The sequence below is a fragment of the Cardiocondyla obscurior genome, linkage group LG05 (genome assembly GCF_019399895.1).
Source record: "Cardiocondyla obscurior isolate alpha-2009 linkage group LG05, Cobs3.1, whole genome shotgun sequence".
NCBI classification, from domain to species: Eukaryota; Metazoa; Arthropoda; class Insecta; order Hymenoptera; family Formicidae; genus Cardiocondyla; species Cardiocondyla obscurior.
Window position 1 is genome coordinate 346,727 of NC_091868.1, and position 16,397 is coordinate 363,123.

At 41.6% G+C, this 16,397-nt stretch overlaps 1 protein-coding gene across 3 annotated transcripts in view; it reads left to right on the top strand.

Moving 5' to 3' along the window:
• The window catches only part of Tmtc2 (Transmembrane O-mannosyltransferase targeting cadherins 2), a 187,602-nt gene that overhangs the window by 89,356 nt on the left and 81,849 nt on the right, over nucleotides 1–16,397 (top strand). For all 3 annotated transcript variants that reach the window (XR_011545774.1, XM_070656951.1, XM_070656952.1), the window contains exon 2: nucleotides 15,923–16,163. Coding sequence is in view for 2 of the 3 variants with exons in the window: in XM_070656951.1 (XP_070513052.1) it covers nucleotides 15,923–16,163 (241 nt within the window). In the remaining variant the exon portion in view is untranslated. The remainder of the gene's footprint in view (nucleotides 1–15,922; nucleotides 16,164–16,397) is intronic.

Genomic DNA, 16,397 nt, shown 5'->3' on the forward strand with positions numbered 1-16,397 from the left:
GCGAGCAGAATCCCCTCGTGATCGGAATAACGAGTTCCCTGACTCTCTGCACGAGCGATCCGGTGTGCGTGAATGGGACCCGTAGGACGGAAGAGGGAGCAACTTTTCTCTCGTTGCGCATCGAGCGCGAGAAAGAAACGTGCTCGCTCCCGCGCTTGCCGATCGGGAACGTACAGAGTGCGATTTCCGGACGAGGCCATGAATTTTATTATAAAGCGAGCGCGAGAGAAAGAGGGAGAGAGATTCGGAATTACATTTCCGATGTCGGACGAGCGAAATTCGGCCCGGCAAGCGAGGATCCTCGATGGATATCCGGATTTCGCGTCGGGGATCCTCTTTTTATTCCGCTTTAATTCGCTCCGCGATCCAGCTCTGGGATATCGTATGCACCAAATGGCGCGCGAGATTTATAATCGCGCTGTAATTATTGTAAAATAATAACTGACGCCGACATAAAATTAATACGCCTCGTTATTCGGGGTTGAATATCCGCGCGATTCAAATTAAAAGTAATTCGCTATCGATGCTTTCTTTGGATTAACAAAAAAATATATACGTTAATTCGTATATTTCACAGCTGATATTCAGAGCTATTTATCGTGCCTGTCTTGTTATTTCAGTGTATATATGAAAGAAGGAGATACGGCAAATTAGCTTCGATTTCATCAATTTTAAATAAGAATCTGCCGATATTCCCTATGTACACAGAGAAAACCGGAATAAATTATTGCAATAAATGAAAGAACCAGTAAGATATTAGATTTAACTTATATCGAGTCAAATATTTACGTTGTTCTCGAGAAAATTTGTAAAGCTAATATTAAAATTTGCCGGGGCCGTTTATCGAATCATTTTCCGATGGCGCGCGAGTGACATTAACGAAATTAATTGAACTGATTTTCCATCCGCTGCAATTATGCTCGCACTATAATTAATTACGAAAACGTATAAGTATCAGTTACATTAACCGGGGCGCGCGAAATTAATGTGTTGATCCTTTATTTAAACAAGATTAACCAGAAATTGCTATGCGCAACGCGTAATGGTTTTATTCTAGCATTAATCTCATCCTGTATTTATCCCAATGACAGTTAAATTGGAGGGTAGCGCCGTGAGCCACGCGTATAAAATTTTTTTACGTTACGTAACCACCAACGAGGCACCTTCTTGCAAAATCGCTCGATTTACTTTTTTCCCTCCCCCGTCGCTTGTAAAGCGTTTCGTTCGCCGATGTCGAAAATCCATTAGCTCAACCGTTCATAATCGAACGGCTCGAATCCCAGCCCGTCGATGATGTGCTTATTATTGTTGACTATGCTATTTGTGCTATCTGGGTTAAGCGCGCGACTGTCCTGTCAGTACAAGATCCTTGGTGGGTCTCGGCATAGAGCTGAAGCAACAATGCAAAGAGGATCCTCGAAGCGGTCTCCGGGTGACCCAGTATATCGACCCCGTCCTACCGCCTTCTCAAGCATCGATTCTCCATCTCGGCTAGCAGTTTCTCGCCGCGGCGAATCTCGTGTATTAAGACCCCGAGTGTTAATCGCGCCGATTTTACGCGTGATCTTCCCGACGGTAAATTAATAAAAGTTGGATGTAACCACGTTGAAACGCTAACGGTTACCGATTGGAAATAACGTTACCTCGGCAAGTCATCATAATTATTTGCACGTTTATTACTCGACGGTAGTGCCGTTTAATGGATACGAAGTGCAGCTGCGATACTCCGACAAAGTAAAGACAGTCGGAGAGAAATTCCAGAGATCACGCGCATCTATAAAGCGAAACGCGTGACTCGACCCTACGGCAGCAGCGTTACTGGAGTCGATAACGACGGGAGGGAAAGCCAATGGCAGAGAAAGCTCGAAACGCTGAGATGAAGAGACGAAAGAAAAAGAGAGCGAGAGAGAGCGAAAGAATCTCGGCTCTCTCGTGGAAAACGATGTGCACCGGCAACGTCGTCGCTAACGGCCGTAAATGGACGGTCGTTGAGAAGGAATACGGTGAGGAGAAAGAGGCAGAAAGAACAAGAGGGCCATGCCAGATGGATGAAGATGAGAAGACGGGGGTGAGAAAAAGAGAAAGGAAGAAGTAGGCAGAGGGACGCGGCGGAGTGAAAAGAGAAGGAGAAAAGGAAGATACCTTTATTACTCGAAGAAGAGCGACCGGGAAAATAGAGAGACAGGTCGTCCTCGTCCGTGGCAGGCTGCCAGGACCTCGCGGAGGACAGAGAGACCGAGAGATATACCAGGAGGACTCTCGGTTGCGCGAATGGAAGCCGCGGCGCATGGAAAGAAAGATACAGCATACGGTTCAAGAGGCACGCGCGTCGCGAGTATTGCTCCGAGATCATTTTCTATGCAAAATAAAATATTGCAAATACGACGGAAGCGGTCGCACACACGCTCACGCATATACACGTCCTTGCGCACATTCTGATAAAAAGATAGAGGAAGAGAGCAAGAGAGAAAACGTTGCTTTTGTTTTTTTCTTTTTTTTTTTTTCTTTTCTTTTTCTTTTTTTTGGGGGGAAAGAGAGACCGAGGGAGGATGCCACGAAGTCGGTCTTTTGCGAACCCGGAATAGTAAGGAACATACACGCACGCAGACATTGAAACATTCGATACCGTGAATTTGATATTTCCCTGGGGCGCACCCGCGCAACCGCCATACGTATTCCCGCCTATTTCCGCCGCTGTTTCGAAGGATTCCGGATTACCCAATCGGTCACCAACGGTAGTTTTAAAATATACAGAGCGTGTCGGAAGTTCCTCTTTCCCACTTCTCCCTGCCTGTTCTATCTATCTCTCGCTGGATCTCGTTCTAGGAGTTTTCTCGTCGAATTCGAAGTCGATTCATCTTTACGGAGAAATTCGATCGAAGCCCATCGGCGCGCACAACTTTTTAATTTTCAACTTGGTAATTAAGCGTGAGATTAAAACTTCGTCGAAATAAGTCCCCTTCGGGATTGATTGTGAAATAAGCCTTTGTTAGCCATTCACACTTTAAAAAACTTGGTTCGCATCGTCGGAGGGTTCACTAATCGGGCACCTCGTGAAATTTTCGCCCGGCGGATGGACTCGCCGCGCATTAAAAGGAATATGCATACAATTCCCGCGGGAATAAATTTTCCTCGAAAGACGTGTGTTCTGAGAGAGGAGACACTATTCATTGTGATACTTGATCGTGTGATTAATAGCGCTTTCTAATTTATGCAAAACCGTAATCGCACATCTATGTCGTCGTGTAGAGGCGACACACGAGAGCACGAAGGGTTAAAGATCGAAACGTGCATTAATCACGATGATTAATACGTCGTTTTACGCGAAAGAGCGAGCACCTCGAAGTTACACATTAATAATCACACTTATTTCGACGGAGCGCGTAATTAATGGCCGAGAGAATGGAACAGATTAGGCGCGATTGCTGAAAATCACACGATCTCGCGGAGAAAAACCTTACGCAACTCTGAACGTGTGAATTTATCGAGAAAGGACATTTTATTTTTAAATATTAATTCTACTAAACCTCAAAGAGACTAGAGCTCATTTAAAACTTTTTGGTCAGGATTGTGTCATAAATATATTAAATTAATTATCGTAAACATAGTTAATTTAATATAATTATGACGCGATCCTGAATAAATTTCTGATTTTGATAATTATGAAAAAAGAAAAAAAAAATTGATAAATGCTATTGAATTGTGTGAAGTGGGCGTGAAAATTGCAGTAAAATACCGACGTGTTACACCCGACATTTTACATTCTTAGTAGTGTAAATGCAATTCATCTCAGCCACCGGGTGTCAGTTATCGTTAGCAGCTTGCCCAGGTCGGCAATATAATCCTCGTTCGTTTCCACAATTCAAAGACATAATCGCCGGCAAGCGCAGCGATTGCACGCCACTGCACGGGTATTATTTCGACAGTTTACGAACTCTGATTTCGCCCCTCGGCGTCTAAAATAACGGCATCACGTGCTACTAGCGACTTTCGGCCGCGCTCACACGTGAACGCGCCATTGATCGGATAATGACCGATTTAGACGTGAATGAGAAAACGATCGTCTGTAAAACGACGCATATTACCAGATCGATCGACCGAGAAGGCTTTTATTGTTCAATTATACGAAGCAAGAGATCCGCGATTCTCGCGCACATTACGAAACATTTACGAACATCTTTTCAAAAAAATAAAATGTATCGCTGTTATTTATTTTAATAAATATATGGTCAACGAATATTAATCAAATCGTCTCCTCAACTTTTTACAACATTATACAAATTTTTATTTCATATTTCCCATCCACAGGTCGCCCGTTAGTACCATAAAAAAAATTTTATTTAACTCTATCTCGTAAGACACGAATCCGAAGTTTCAATTTGAGAAACAGTATTGCCGTTCACTTATACGTACGCGTTTCATGAAATTGCAATGGGAAAACGTTGCGGAAGTGTCGTCGGGAAGAAGACGTTTATACGAGACGCCCCGAAACTCCGAACGTGTCTCGAAATTCGAGTAATGATCGACGCGGGACGCGACGAGCCGGAGAAGCTTCGCAAACGAGATCGAGCGGAGAACGGACGGGCGGTATGTAAAAGCGCAGGAAGGCGGGCGACTTCGTGCCGAACGAAGGCAACGGGTAGGTTATTCGCAAATGGAATACGTATAGATCGCACCCACGCGCCGGATTGGGGACGGTGATCGATGGCTGCCGGGTGGATTGGCTTCACCGGGATCGACCGTTAGGAGATTGACCTCTGTCAGGGGTTTCTATTACGACATCCTCGAGTCCTGCGGCTCGGGAAGAAACGAGGGTCATACACATCCCTACGAATCCGCACAGCTTTTTGCGAAAAGCTTCGCTCCGCTCGCACCCTTCTACCACTGCCTGCGGCACGCCCGATTTTATTTGCCCGTTGCCGATTTTCACGCTCGTTCCGTAAAACGGATTCTCGGTATATATTATGTGCCGAAAAGAATTTTCGGGCTAACTGAAAGGGACGAGACGGCTTGAAAAGGCGGTATCACGCGCGGATTCCTCCATCCGCGGATTTGTAAGGCGGTTTCTTGCGACGCCGCTATAAACGACACGTCGATACTGCATACGTGGGAATAAATGTCCAGTATTGAAGAATATAGCGTGACTCAGGCACGTGATACGATTAGATTTATTCGCCGATGTTGCCGAGTAAAATTACGAATTCGCGTTCTTTAACGCGCACTTTAGTTATACAGGATGATCTTTAATACCTCGATTAAAGGGTTTTAATTGTAATTTCGTCGTTTTAAATTATAATTTATCAAAATTTATTAACAATTTAATTCAACCGTTAGATAATTTACGGTCACTCAACAGGTAATCTAATATTATTAAGTAATCGGTCAGATTAAGTTCCTGTTGCGAAATCCACGGGAGGGATGCAAATCTGGTGCTTATGCACTTACAGAATACGCTCTACGGATCGTACGTCACGTTTTCGTCTAAACGGCAGGCGCCGCATCTACCGATTTGGCTCAAGATGTGCTCCAAACTACCGGCAGACAAAATATTTATCGTCGCGTTCGATACGTCGCATTTCCGATATACGACCGCGATATATATTCCCCATGATCAATTCGAAAGAGCCGCTTCCGGGAGATTGGATAACTCGCGTTGTTCCGAGAGTACACGAAAGCCCGTGGATCTTATCGTGCTCGGCGATGCATAGCGAATAATAGCCGGCGTGGGTTTCCCGCTCGATCGCATGAACTAGAGCACACAAAAGGGAAAGAGAGAACGGAGAAACGTGCATTTAGACGGAACGATTGCCGAACGATACCCTCGTGTATTAATTTCGAATCGCGTTGTAAATGTAACATCGCAACATTTTACGCCCTCGCGATTTTAATTTTAATTTTTAATTTTAGTGCGCGCAAAAAAAAAAAAGAAAGAAAAAAAAAATGAATTTATCGCGCAATTTGCTGAGCGCAGAAAAAAAAAATCCGTTTATTCCTTATAATCGAGCCTTTTATTTCACGTTTAGCGCGAATAATATCGCGATATTAAATTTTCTTATAACTATTAATAGCGCGTATTAAAATCTCATTATCGCGCTATGCATACATATAGGGGAGCGCTGATAGATTATCGATATGTACACACGCCGGTAAGGCCACTTCTCACCGCCTCGTTATATCTGCGGCCACTGTCGACGCGGTCCCGATAACTCTTTTACGTGACGAAACCCGGACGGAAGTCACACCGGCGCAATTACTCGGGAGCAAAATATCGCGGCGTAATCCAAAAGTAAAATGAGTTTTCAAGGCGATTTGACGAGATTAATCGATCCGCTTTGCTTAATAATTATTGCGGCCCTCCCCCTCCCCCTCCTCCCCCTCTCCGACGTGCCATTTGCGGGCACGACACTTTGCCGCATCTGTTTCGACGGTGCGACTTAACCCAAATTGCTTTCCTGAAATCGATTACAGCCGGTGTATAACAGAGCCGCGGCGCTGAATTTCTATTACCGAGTACGATTCGGTATCGAGAGAGAGAGCGAGAGGGGCCAAGAGAGCGACAGAGAAAGAGAGACTAGTATTGTATTCTACGTGTCGAAAATCTACACGAATAATTTTGACGAACCCACGACCGTTTATCGTTGATGAATGTCCAACGAGATTGGGATCTTAATTAACACCGTACTATTACGGTATTATTGCAACTGTTACTGAAATTTAACAACGTTACGTTATCAATTCATTACATTAAAATATAATAAATAAATATCATTATTAATTTACGTGATACAGCGATTGTACCATCTCTTGAAAAATATATCCTTCATTTTTTGTGTTTCAATCTATTTGTATGATTTTATTTAATCCGCCACTAATATTATTAATAGCACATCGTTATCAGTTATAATGCCAGAGCTGACATTGCACGTATCATATTTTACTTATAATAATACCTTCGGGTGTCGCTTGAAGGCAAGCAGGAAAACATTTTTCTCTTAAACAAGAGACATTTTTCCCTCTAATGATCATACAGGGAAAAATTCGAAAAATAATCTATTGTAATATTTCGACTAACTAAAATAGTAGACGTGAAAGCATTTTTATTTTGAAGAAGCGAGTGCCGATTCTATTTTAATGGACGCGCACGGAAAATGATTGATCGTTGATATGTCTAGACGCTATTGTATTAGGGTCCCCCGTTCTCCGGAGATCGTGCGTTCGCGTAAAGTAAGACGTAATGTATGCAACGTTGATTGAAATTTGGGCACGGAGCGTTAATGCCGCGAGATGAGCGGATGACGCTAAGAGAGAATCCCGGGTACCGATAACGTTCCGGTATTTTCAACGCTCGTCTCGCGCCGCCTCTCGCCGGGACGTGATTCCCTGCACCCTGCGCCGATCCGGTCGCGAAATCGCACGGGGGAAAATCGCAGAATGGAACGACACGGGCTCGTTCGGGCGCGTCGTTCGCTCGTCGATGGCGCTGTGGCTGAAGGTATGCCCCCGTAAGAGACGCCCGTGGGATGGAATGAGTTTTCCGGACGATTTAGCCAGGTATTTATTTGGCCACCTCCGCGCGTCTCCCGCGTTCTCGCCCTCGCCTCTTACCGACATCTTCGCGGTTCTCGCTTCCGAGACTATCTTCCGGGAAATGCCTGACATAATGTAGCTGCATCGAGCTATGCGCTTCATCCCGCCCTCGCATCTTATCCTCCCGCGCTCGTTCCTCCGCCGGTCGTCTTTCCGATTTCCCTCTTTTCTCCGTCCCTCTGTCTTTCCCTTTCGCGTGACGTCAATACCCTTCTATCGATTTCCGCGCGGATCTTTGACACGGGGATGCACATACGAGTTATTTTTAAAGGAAATATTAGTTATTTCACGGACTCGGTCCTTTTCCACGGATACGTTTTCCGAAAACGAAACACGAATCGCTAATGCTGTCGCGCTTGGAAGTAAGTAGGAAATGTTCGCAGTGCAAATATAGACATTAATCCATGTATTTTTAAGTTAGTGGAAAATATCGATTGTCCCTTTCGAGCTGTTGACTCTTTCGAGTCTTCGATCATCGCTATTTTATTATTTCTTTTTCGTAAACGGCTGCTTTTAATTAAATTGTTAATTTCTGCAGTTATTGATTTAATACGTTTTATATCTTTAAGGTTTTTTTTTTTTTTTCTTTTCTTTTTCCCTCCCGAAACCCAAGAAGTTTTTTTTCGCTAATTCTTTCGTTGTTCGCGCTTCTATCCTTTCGCATGTTTTTGTTACTTGCGGGATCTTTAATAAGAAACGAGGGGGAGGGAACAAAAACGCGATAGTTAGCGAGGTTTACAGAATCTTGAATAAGGGATGGGAATAAGGCAGTGAGAGAAGGATAACCTGCAAATTGCCACGCGCCGCATCATCCCTTGGGATCGTGTAGCTCTCGCCGAAGAAGCGGCGTCGTATCGCGTCGCGTTCATCGGTGTGAATTTCTATCACTCGCGATAGTGGCGTGAAACCGCCTTATCAGGCAATAAGGAATTGTGCTGTGAAATTCGATCATAGTCTATCGTATCGAACATATCTATGCGCGAAGACGCTAATGTCCAAAGTTATTACAGCGACCAACTTTGGATATAATAACATATTTCTTAGACAACTTTGGTACTCCCTCTCTCGTCTTCTTTCTTCCGAACTTGTAACAATGTTTCGTAATAAAAGTGATTTTGTATTAAAATCTAACGTTTACATTACCTCGTAAAATTATTAAAGCATATTTATTGTAAAATCTTCAAAATTTCTGTTTAAGACGAGGTAAAACTTTTTACGATATAAATTATTAATTTTTAATATGAATATTTTCTATTTTCCTGCAAACTGAGAAATAGAATTTCTTTGTACATTGGAATTAAATTTCTGTCCGCTGGTAATTGAATTTGGATGATCGGAGAAGTTATTTAAAGTTAGTCCGATTGATGTAACGATCGATCCGCAGCTATCCCTGGAAGTTCCGTTCCGAATAAAACTCACTGTTGGGTTTACTCTGTTTTCCTGTGAAACCTGAAGCTTATCAAATATCAAGTCGCAGGTCGCAGGTCAATGTGCAGCCGTAAAACGTTAACTGACAAATACTTAGTGATCGAGTAACGCGTTTTATCCACGATGAGTGGTTCTCGTAACATCGCGTGATAAAAAAATCACATACGTATTTTAGACGGCGATTATAAATTCAACGCGAATGTCGGGAAAACAAAAAAAAATAGACGAACACAGAACGGAAAACGTGTTGTAATTTTTTATGCCGTAAGAAAAACCAATATCTATCTGCGATTTAAAATATGCAATATCCGAGGAATAAAGCGGAAATCTATCTTTCGAATGCAATAAATACAATCCAAAAAAAAAAAAAAAAAAAATAAAAGAAGCAATTTCGTTCCTTAAATTAACACAGATTTATCTAACGAGTCGACTGTTTAAAGCTTTTAACGAGCGAACGAGCGTCGTTCCTCTTCCCGCGCGGTTCGCTTAATCGATACGAATTTTTATTTATCGGAGGATTAACGAGTCTCGTTTGAGCTTGTACGAATCGAAATGCGCGCCCTGGCAGGGAAATGGAAATGATCGCGGGTCAGAAGTTTATGAGATCACGCGGCCTGGGAGAGGTTTTCACCACGTTGCAAAAAATTTCCATTTGTGATAATACCCCGGTTTCGCGCGATGGCGCATAACCGATTTTCTCACCACTCGTCGTAATGTAAAATGTAAAAAGATAGGGATGTAAAATCTCATAATAATCCGTTACATCATCCGCGTATTATGAAACAAGAATCTTGCTTTTTTTTCCCCACTTTCCACCGCGTTTCTTTGTTTCCTTCTTAATTTCCTGACCGACATATTTCCTTCTTTCGTTTTTATTCGATATTTTAAATGCTAATTGGTCAGCGGCATGTTGCTTCTTCTTTTTTATTTTTTTTTCTTTTTTTTTTTTCTCGGGATTTCTGTGGCGTTGTCGCGCTTTGCATTTTACTACTTTGCTGTGTGGGATAATATGGCGGAAAATATCCCATCTTATATACTTTTATGATCTTGGAAACGATGCGCGAGCGTGTTCTTTAATCTTGCATGTTTGCGAAAAACTAGAACAAATTTTATACCCCTTTCAAAATTTTTTTTATGGAGAAATTTGTTATTTTACTAAAGCAAAAATAAAATAAAAATAAATCGAAATGGAATGAATTTAGAAAGAGAAAAAAAAAATCGACATCAGAATTATTCAGTATTATGAGTAACAATAAATCTGGATGTCGGAGTGACAATAATGAGAAAGCGGTATGTAAAAGATACGTGTCATTGTCGTGCATTGTCGCCGTTAAATCTAACGCAATAACCGCGTATTAAATCAACACCGCGTTTCACCCTGTCAGTCTCGTGTTTCTACATCGACTCGCTATAGAAACTAGATGTAATCGATAGGACATCTTCCCTTCTCGTTTTCCTACTTTATTTCCACTCCTACACATCCTCGCAGCCAACCCTTACTCTGTCGCGCCCTCTCACTCCTATATCCTCTTCCATCCTTCACTACTCTAAAGCTTTGCATAGCCTACATAGTCGGACGAAATCACTGGCGGAGATTAATCATCGGTCGCTTTTAATATCGTGCCCGGCAGGGGGAGGGGGAGAGGGGGATCTATATTTACGGGATACCGCGCGTAAAGAGAGACAGAGAGGAGAGACGAAGAGAGAACCGGGAGCACCTGCTCTGTAATTTATTAATTCATTTCTGCGCGCTTAAGGGTGGCCAATAATTCTAATTTGGCCGCGCGGTCTTTAAGCGCCTTTCGATTTGGCCCGCGCCCTTTTGCAAGAAGAAAGGCAGAAAATTGAATCGGCGTCGTTTTAGTAAGTCGATGAGGCTTAAAGGGGCCGGACGAGTATTAAGTGACTCAACCGTAGGAATGAGGGGACGAAGGCACTGAAAGAACGCGCAAGCTATACCCATTCCGCTTCCGAATCCATTTACGTGACGTTGCGCCATTTCTTCGCGAGACCCGGGACGAGCTTCATTAACGTCACGCGCACGTTGTCATAACTACGCAGATGTGTACATGCAATGCTTATGTGTGTGTATATGCACGTGTGCACGCGCGGGTGGAGAAGTGTATACGTGCGTCAACAAGAATACACTCGCCTCCCTAATGGCTTCGTCGACCCGCGAACGTTTACATTTGTCATACGCGACACGTGAAGAACACGCCACGACGCCGCGTCCCTCGTTTTTCCAGAGATTATCAGGACGAGACATTTCGGTGACGTTTTCTGCTTTTTTTGAAAGAGGATCGTTTCCTCTTCCCGCTTCTTTTTTTTTTTCTTTTTTTGCGCGAAATATAGTTACTCGCGAAACCTGCCTGTGCAAGCATAATTTACTGATTTTTGACCGGGTAAAGGCGAGCGAACGTCGGGGTTGAGTCTTTATCATTTCTACCTCACTCTCAACGAAAATATAACAACAGTTTATGATTTAAGCTATTTAAAAAAATACACGAGTATCTGTGAAAAAGTAGAATATAAATTTCTTACGAATTTCAAGAAAATTATTTTTGAATATTTTATGCTACGTGAATAATTTATTCATTAAACTTGTTTGCGCGACACCATTATAACAGCAGAAACGATGGAAATATACTGCGAACGATTATAAAATTTTCAGTTTTATAAATTGAAACATATTTAGTGTCATTTAACATATTTCTTTTATCGTAAATTTAGGTATTATTTTATCATACATGATAAATGATGTTGCATAAACGCGTCGTGAAAATCCTCATTTTTCTTTGTCTAACTTAATAAAAACGTTCCGAAAAAATGCTGTTTCACTCGTTCGCCTTTCCCCTGTGCGTGCGTCACTCAGTCGGAAACTGTCACGTCAAAATTCAGGGGATTCGCAGCGGAGATTACCCACGTGAATTCAATTGCAGAGACGTGTTGGCGGAGAGGAGAGACTTACTTGAGCGTTCAGACGCGGAAAATTGGAGGGGGAGAGGAGTGCCGCGTCAGAAAAATAACTCCTAAACGAGGCGAACGCCAACGTGAATTTTCAGAATGCTGCAATCGGTATGAATGGGGATTAATTGATGGTCCCACCCCCTCGCGTCCCGGACGTCGTTCGTGCCTCCTCGTCGGGAGGATTTTACAAATTTTCATTACACACAAGCCAGCCGGGGTGCGAGCGAACGAGGAGGCCGAAAGCCCCGCGGGCGAAAAAGCATCGAGGACGCGCAATCTCGATTACTCGTGCCCAAGGACAGGCACAGCTTCACGGACAAACTCATTCCGGCATAACAAATTATTCGGCGAAACGGCGGGAATTGTGCAGAAGCGGCTAACAAGAAAGTAATTTGGTGTCACTCGTTTTATGCGACGTTCCGAATTTGCCAGAGATTTCCATGCGAGCGCGGCGCGAAATTTACTCGCGGATTAATAAGGAGAATATGCGCTTTTCAAGCGTCCGCGCCACATCTATCGGCGGATGGCGTTTAAATATTTAATAAATTTAGGTAATTTACTTGCGATAATTAGAAACTCTATTTTGATAATTTGTATTCATTTAAACTGTGTCACATCGCGTCCCGATAATTTGATATAATTTTGTTGATTATACTATCTCTGATTGCGAATAAATATTATAGCAAAATGGAAATGTAAAATGTGATACCTGCATCAGCGCCGATGTGTTTCCGCGCAAATTTGTTTACTTAGCACAATTACAGTTTATAAATTACTTTATTAATATAAAGCCAATTAAAAAGTGCTCCGCGCTCAGATTTCGAAGACAAAGCAATTTACAAACAGAAAAGGAAAAAAAAAAGCAAAATCTTTTACGCAAATTAATTAGATTTTATCTAAAATATTCTATAACATGACACGATATATCTATTTTAACAAAAAAAAAATATATATATATATTTATAAACGTACGTAATTTATATTGAATCGAAAGATCGTTGCGTAATTAAAGTAAAAGTACTAATTTAAGAATAATTCAACAATGTGCTGTTTGTTTAATTGTAACATGAAAAATTACGCGACGGGAAATTAACGAAGTAAACTCGGCGATGCAATCTAGACTGTAGCCTTTGGTATCGGGATCCAGAGACGAACCGAAACATCGAGTTCATCGATACTCATGAATATTGATTGGTCGTCGATTAGAACGCCTCCTCGCTTCGGGCGAGGAATTGTCTATGCGATCCGACGAAGAAAAAGTTCGACGAGCCGTAACGAGCGACGGCGCGCGTTTTATAAAACTTTTTGCGAGGCATCAGCGTTAATTGGATGAAAGCGACAACGAAAATAATGGATTATTGGACACGTTGCGTGCGCAATTTCGCGAAATGCGTCCGGCAACGAATGAACGGAAAGAGGCAAGCGGAAGCGTTCGCTTCGGGATAACTTTCAAGTAAATGTATATCGGCTTAACCGCATAAAACGTTATCGTTTAGCTTTATTCATTTCGCGCAAGCGACACTCGTGCATCGTTGCGGTAATCTCCTACCTTTCTCCGCGGGAAGAAACGGATTTAGCCGTGTAAGGATTCAATTATGTCCCACCGCGAAGTCAAGAAAGAATTCTGTAATATAAAAGCGCGACTGTAATTGCGAGCTTTCTTTGCGTATCGTCTTCCATAATTCTAGCTTAAGTCCACAAATTATTCTTGAGAAGATCGTATTTTAAAAGGGAGAAGTAGGAGAATTGTGGCCGCTTTTCCGCGATCGGTTATCTCGCTTGGCTCGCTTCGTGCCGCGAAAGTAAACGTCAACTGTCGAAAAGTTATGACAGTTTTAAACGACAAAGTTATCGGGATACTTCGATAGCATCCTCGGAGTATCGTGCTAATCAATATGCAATAAATATTATTCGTCGTTACACCTAATTTATTACACACGAATTGAGCGACTTTTTAAATTAATGTTATATGCGTTTATGTTACATTCGTTATTTGTATTATATTATTTTATTTTATACTTTTTTTCTTTTTTTTTTCACGCCTGACGTAAAAATCTACATATCGGTAACATTGTAAAAAAATATTTTAGACTTACTGACCGATGCGCAATAGCGGAGTTATACAGTTACGATGATAATAACAAACAAACAAAAATTAAATTGGGAGAGCGTTTAAAATAGGAATATTCACTGTTAAAAAATAAAATAAAATAAAACAAGGCGCGCCAGATGTTGTTATACGTAACTTCGGTTTTCGTCAAACCGATAAATACAAATTGACGCTGGTAAAAAATTAAAAAAAAAAAAAAAATAATAATAATAAATATCAAATCTTTTGTAAAAAAAAGAACGTGCACACTTGGTGCCGTTTATCCTCTTTGCGAAGATATTCAACTTACGAGAGCCGTTAATGAAAAATGAACGTTTCTGAATTATTGAATAATTCTAAAGCACTCTACCAACAGCCTTTGCGTTTAAGGCTGCGATAAAGAGACAAAAGTGCGCTAGGCAAACGGCACTATTGTGATCCCCGTGCGCGACTACGTCGTTGTCGTTCTACTACCCTCTCCGGGAACGACCAGCGGCTCTTAGATTCATGAAGTGCTCGAAATACACTTTGCAGTTCTTACACGTGGAAATATATGTACGTATGTACACGTGAGTGTGCGGGCAACAATATAAGGCCGGGCGATAAGGGCGTTTCACTGCGCGCTATCGCCATCGTAACCATTTTCGTAGGCTAGCACACACGACCTGTGTAAGTGATCCTCGCGTACGATTGCTGCACCGGCGAAGTAGGCGATAATAACGAGAACCCTATAAACGGCAGTTTTAACTAATTGCATTATCATTGATCCACGTTTCGTGACCTACAAAATCTGATTTAAAATTGATAATACGCATTCAAGATTTTTTTTTTTCTTTGACCGTCGCTTGATTTTCGAGAACAAAAATACACGGATAGCATTAACAGGCAATTAAAACATTTTTATTGTATGCAATCTTTGCGCATTATTTCAATATTAATTTTTCGCGTCTCTTTTTATCTCTTAAAAAAAAAAAAAAAAAGAACGGTTTATATTAAAATGTAATCTAACGAGTGTAGGTATTTTATGAATATTCCATCAAACAAATAATGCTCTTTATTAATTTTCAATTTTATTCCCCGAAAACAAAACGGCCAAACAAGATCTGAATACGTCGATGCACTGATATTTTACACGCTGATAGGATACAATCGATAACGAGCGCGAAAATTGTTTCTGCCAACTAATACATGCATACATGAGATAGTGTTTCTGTGGCTCAAGTAATTAATTCATGGACGCGAGATAAAAATGGTTTATTAAATGCCACCCCGAATGATTTGTCGTTGGCATTCGGCCCGAGAACTTCGGTTGATGCGGTTAACGCGATGAACTGACCGAAATGCTGCAAGTCCTATATTAAATTGCACGGTACGGCAGGAAAATAGGCAAATTGAGAGGGAAACTGGCTTATTTTATTTTAACCGCGGATCGAATTGCGTTAGGTGTAATACCTATTCCATATTTTTTTAACACGATAATCTAATATACCGATCGTATCATTACAACATACTGATTAAGTTACCCTACAGATTTTAATGTGCTAGAAACCAATTTTTTTTTGCTAATTCCCTTTTTGCCGGATTATAATTCAAATGAGGATTCTATTCCATGAATATTCATCGTCGCATTAATATTTAATAATAAAACACATTTAATTATCACGGCCATGTTATAATTTCACAATTTTATTATACAATTATATAATATATTAAATTATAATTTATAATTATAATTAAGTAAACGTACGTAAATGTGTGAAAATATTTTTATGTTACCTATAAAATATGTAATAAAAGTTTCACGTTGTGTACATACTGGTACATAATTTCCACGTTTTTCTCTTGTTGCAGAAGAGCGATTCTGACAAATCCCGATTTACTAACGAGCACACCTTGGTACCGGTTGTTCGAGAACGACTTCTGGGGAACACCGCTGACGGAACGCGGCTCGCACGGCAGCTATCGACCGCTATGTGTGGCGACTTTTCGTCTGAATCATTTTCTGGGTGGTCTCGAACCCTGGGGCTACCATTTAGTGAACGTGGCACTACATGCCGCCTGCACCGTTCTCGTGGTCAAGGTTGCCAGAAAGGTAAAAGCCCGCGACTTAAGGGGGATATATTTCTAAACGCTAGCGCGTACAATTCTCCCTGCATCTTAACTCACCAAAAGATTTTGCCGTGCGAAAATAACGGAACGGCGCTGCCTGCTTCGCGAGTGAAAATCCCGTTATTAATCCACCTAATTACTTAATAATCCTAGATTCGTTTTATATCCGAAGCTAAAGCCGCGGAATATCCTTCTTATTTTACCTACCGCCGGAGCA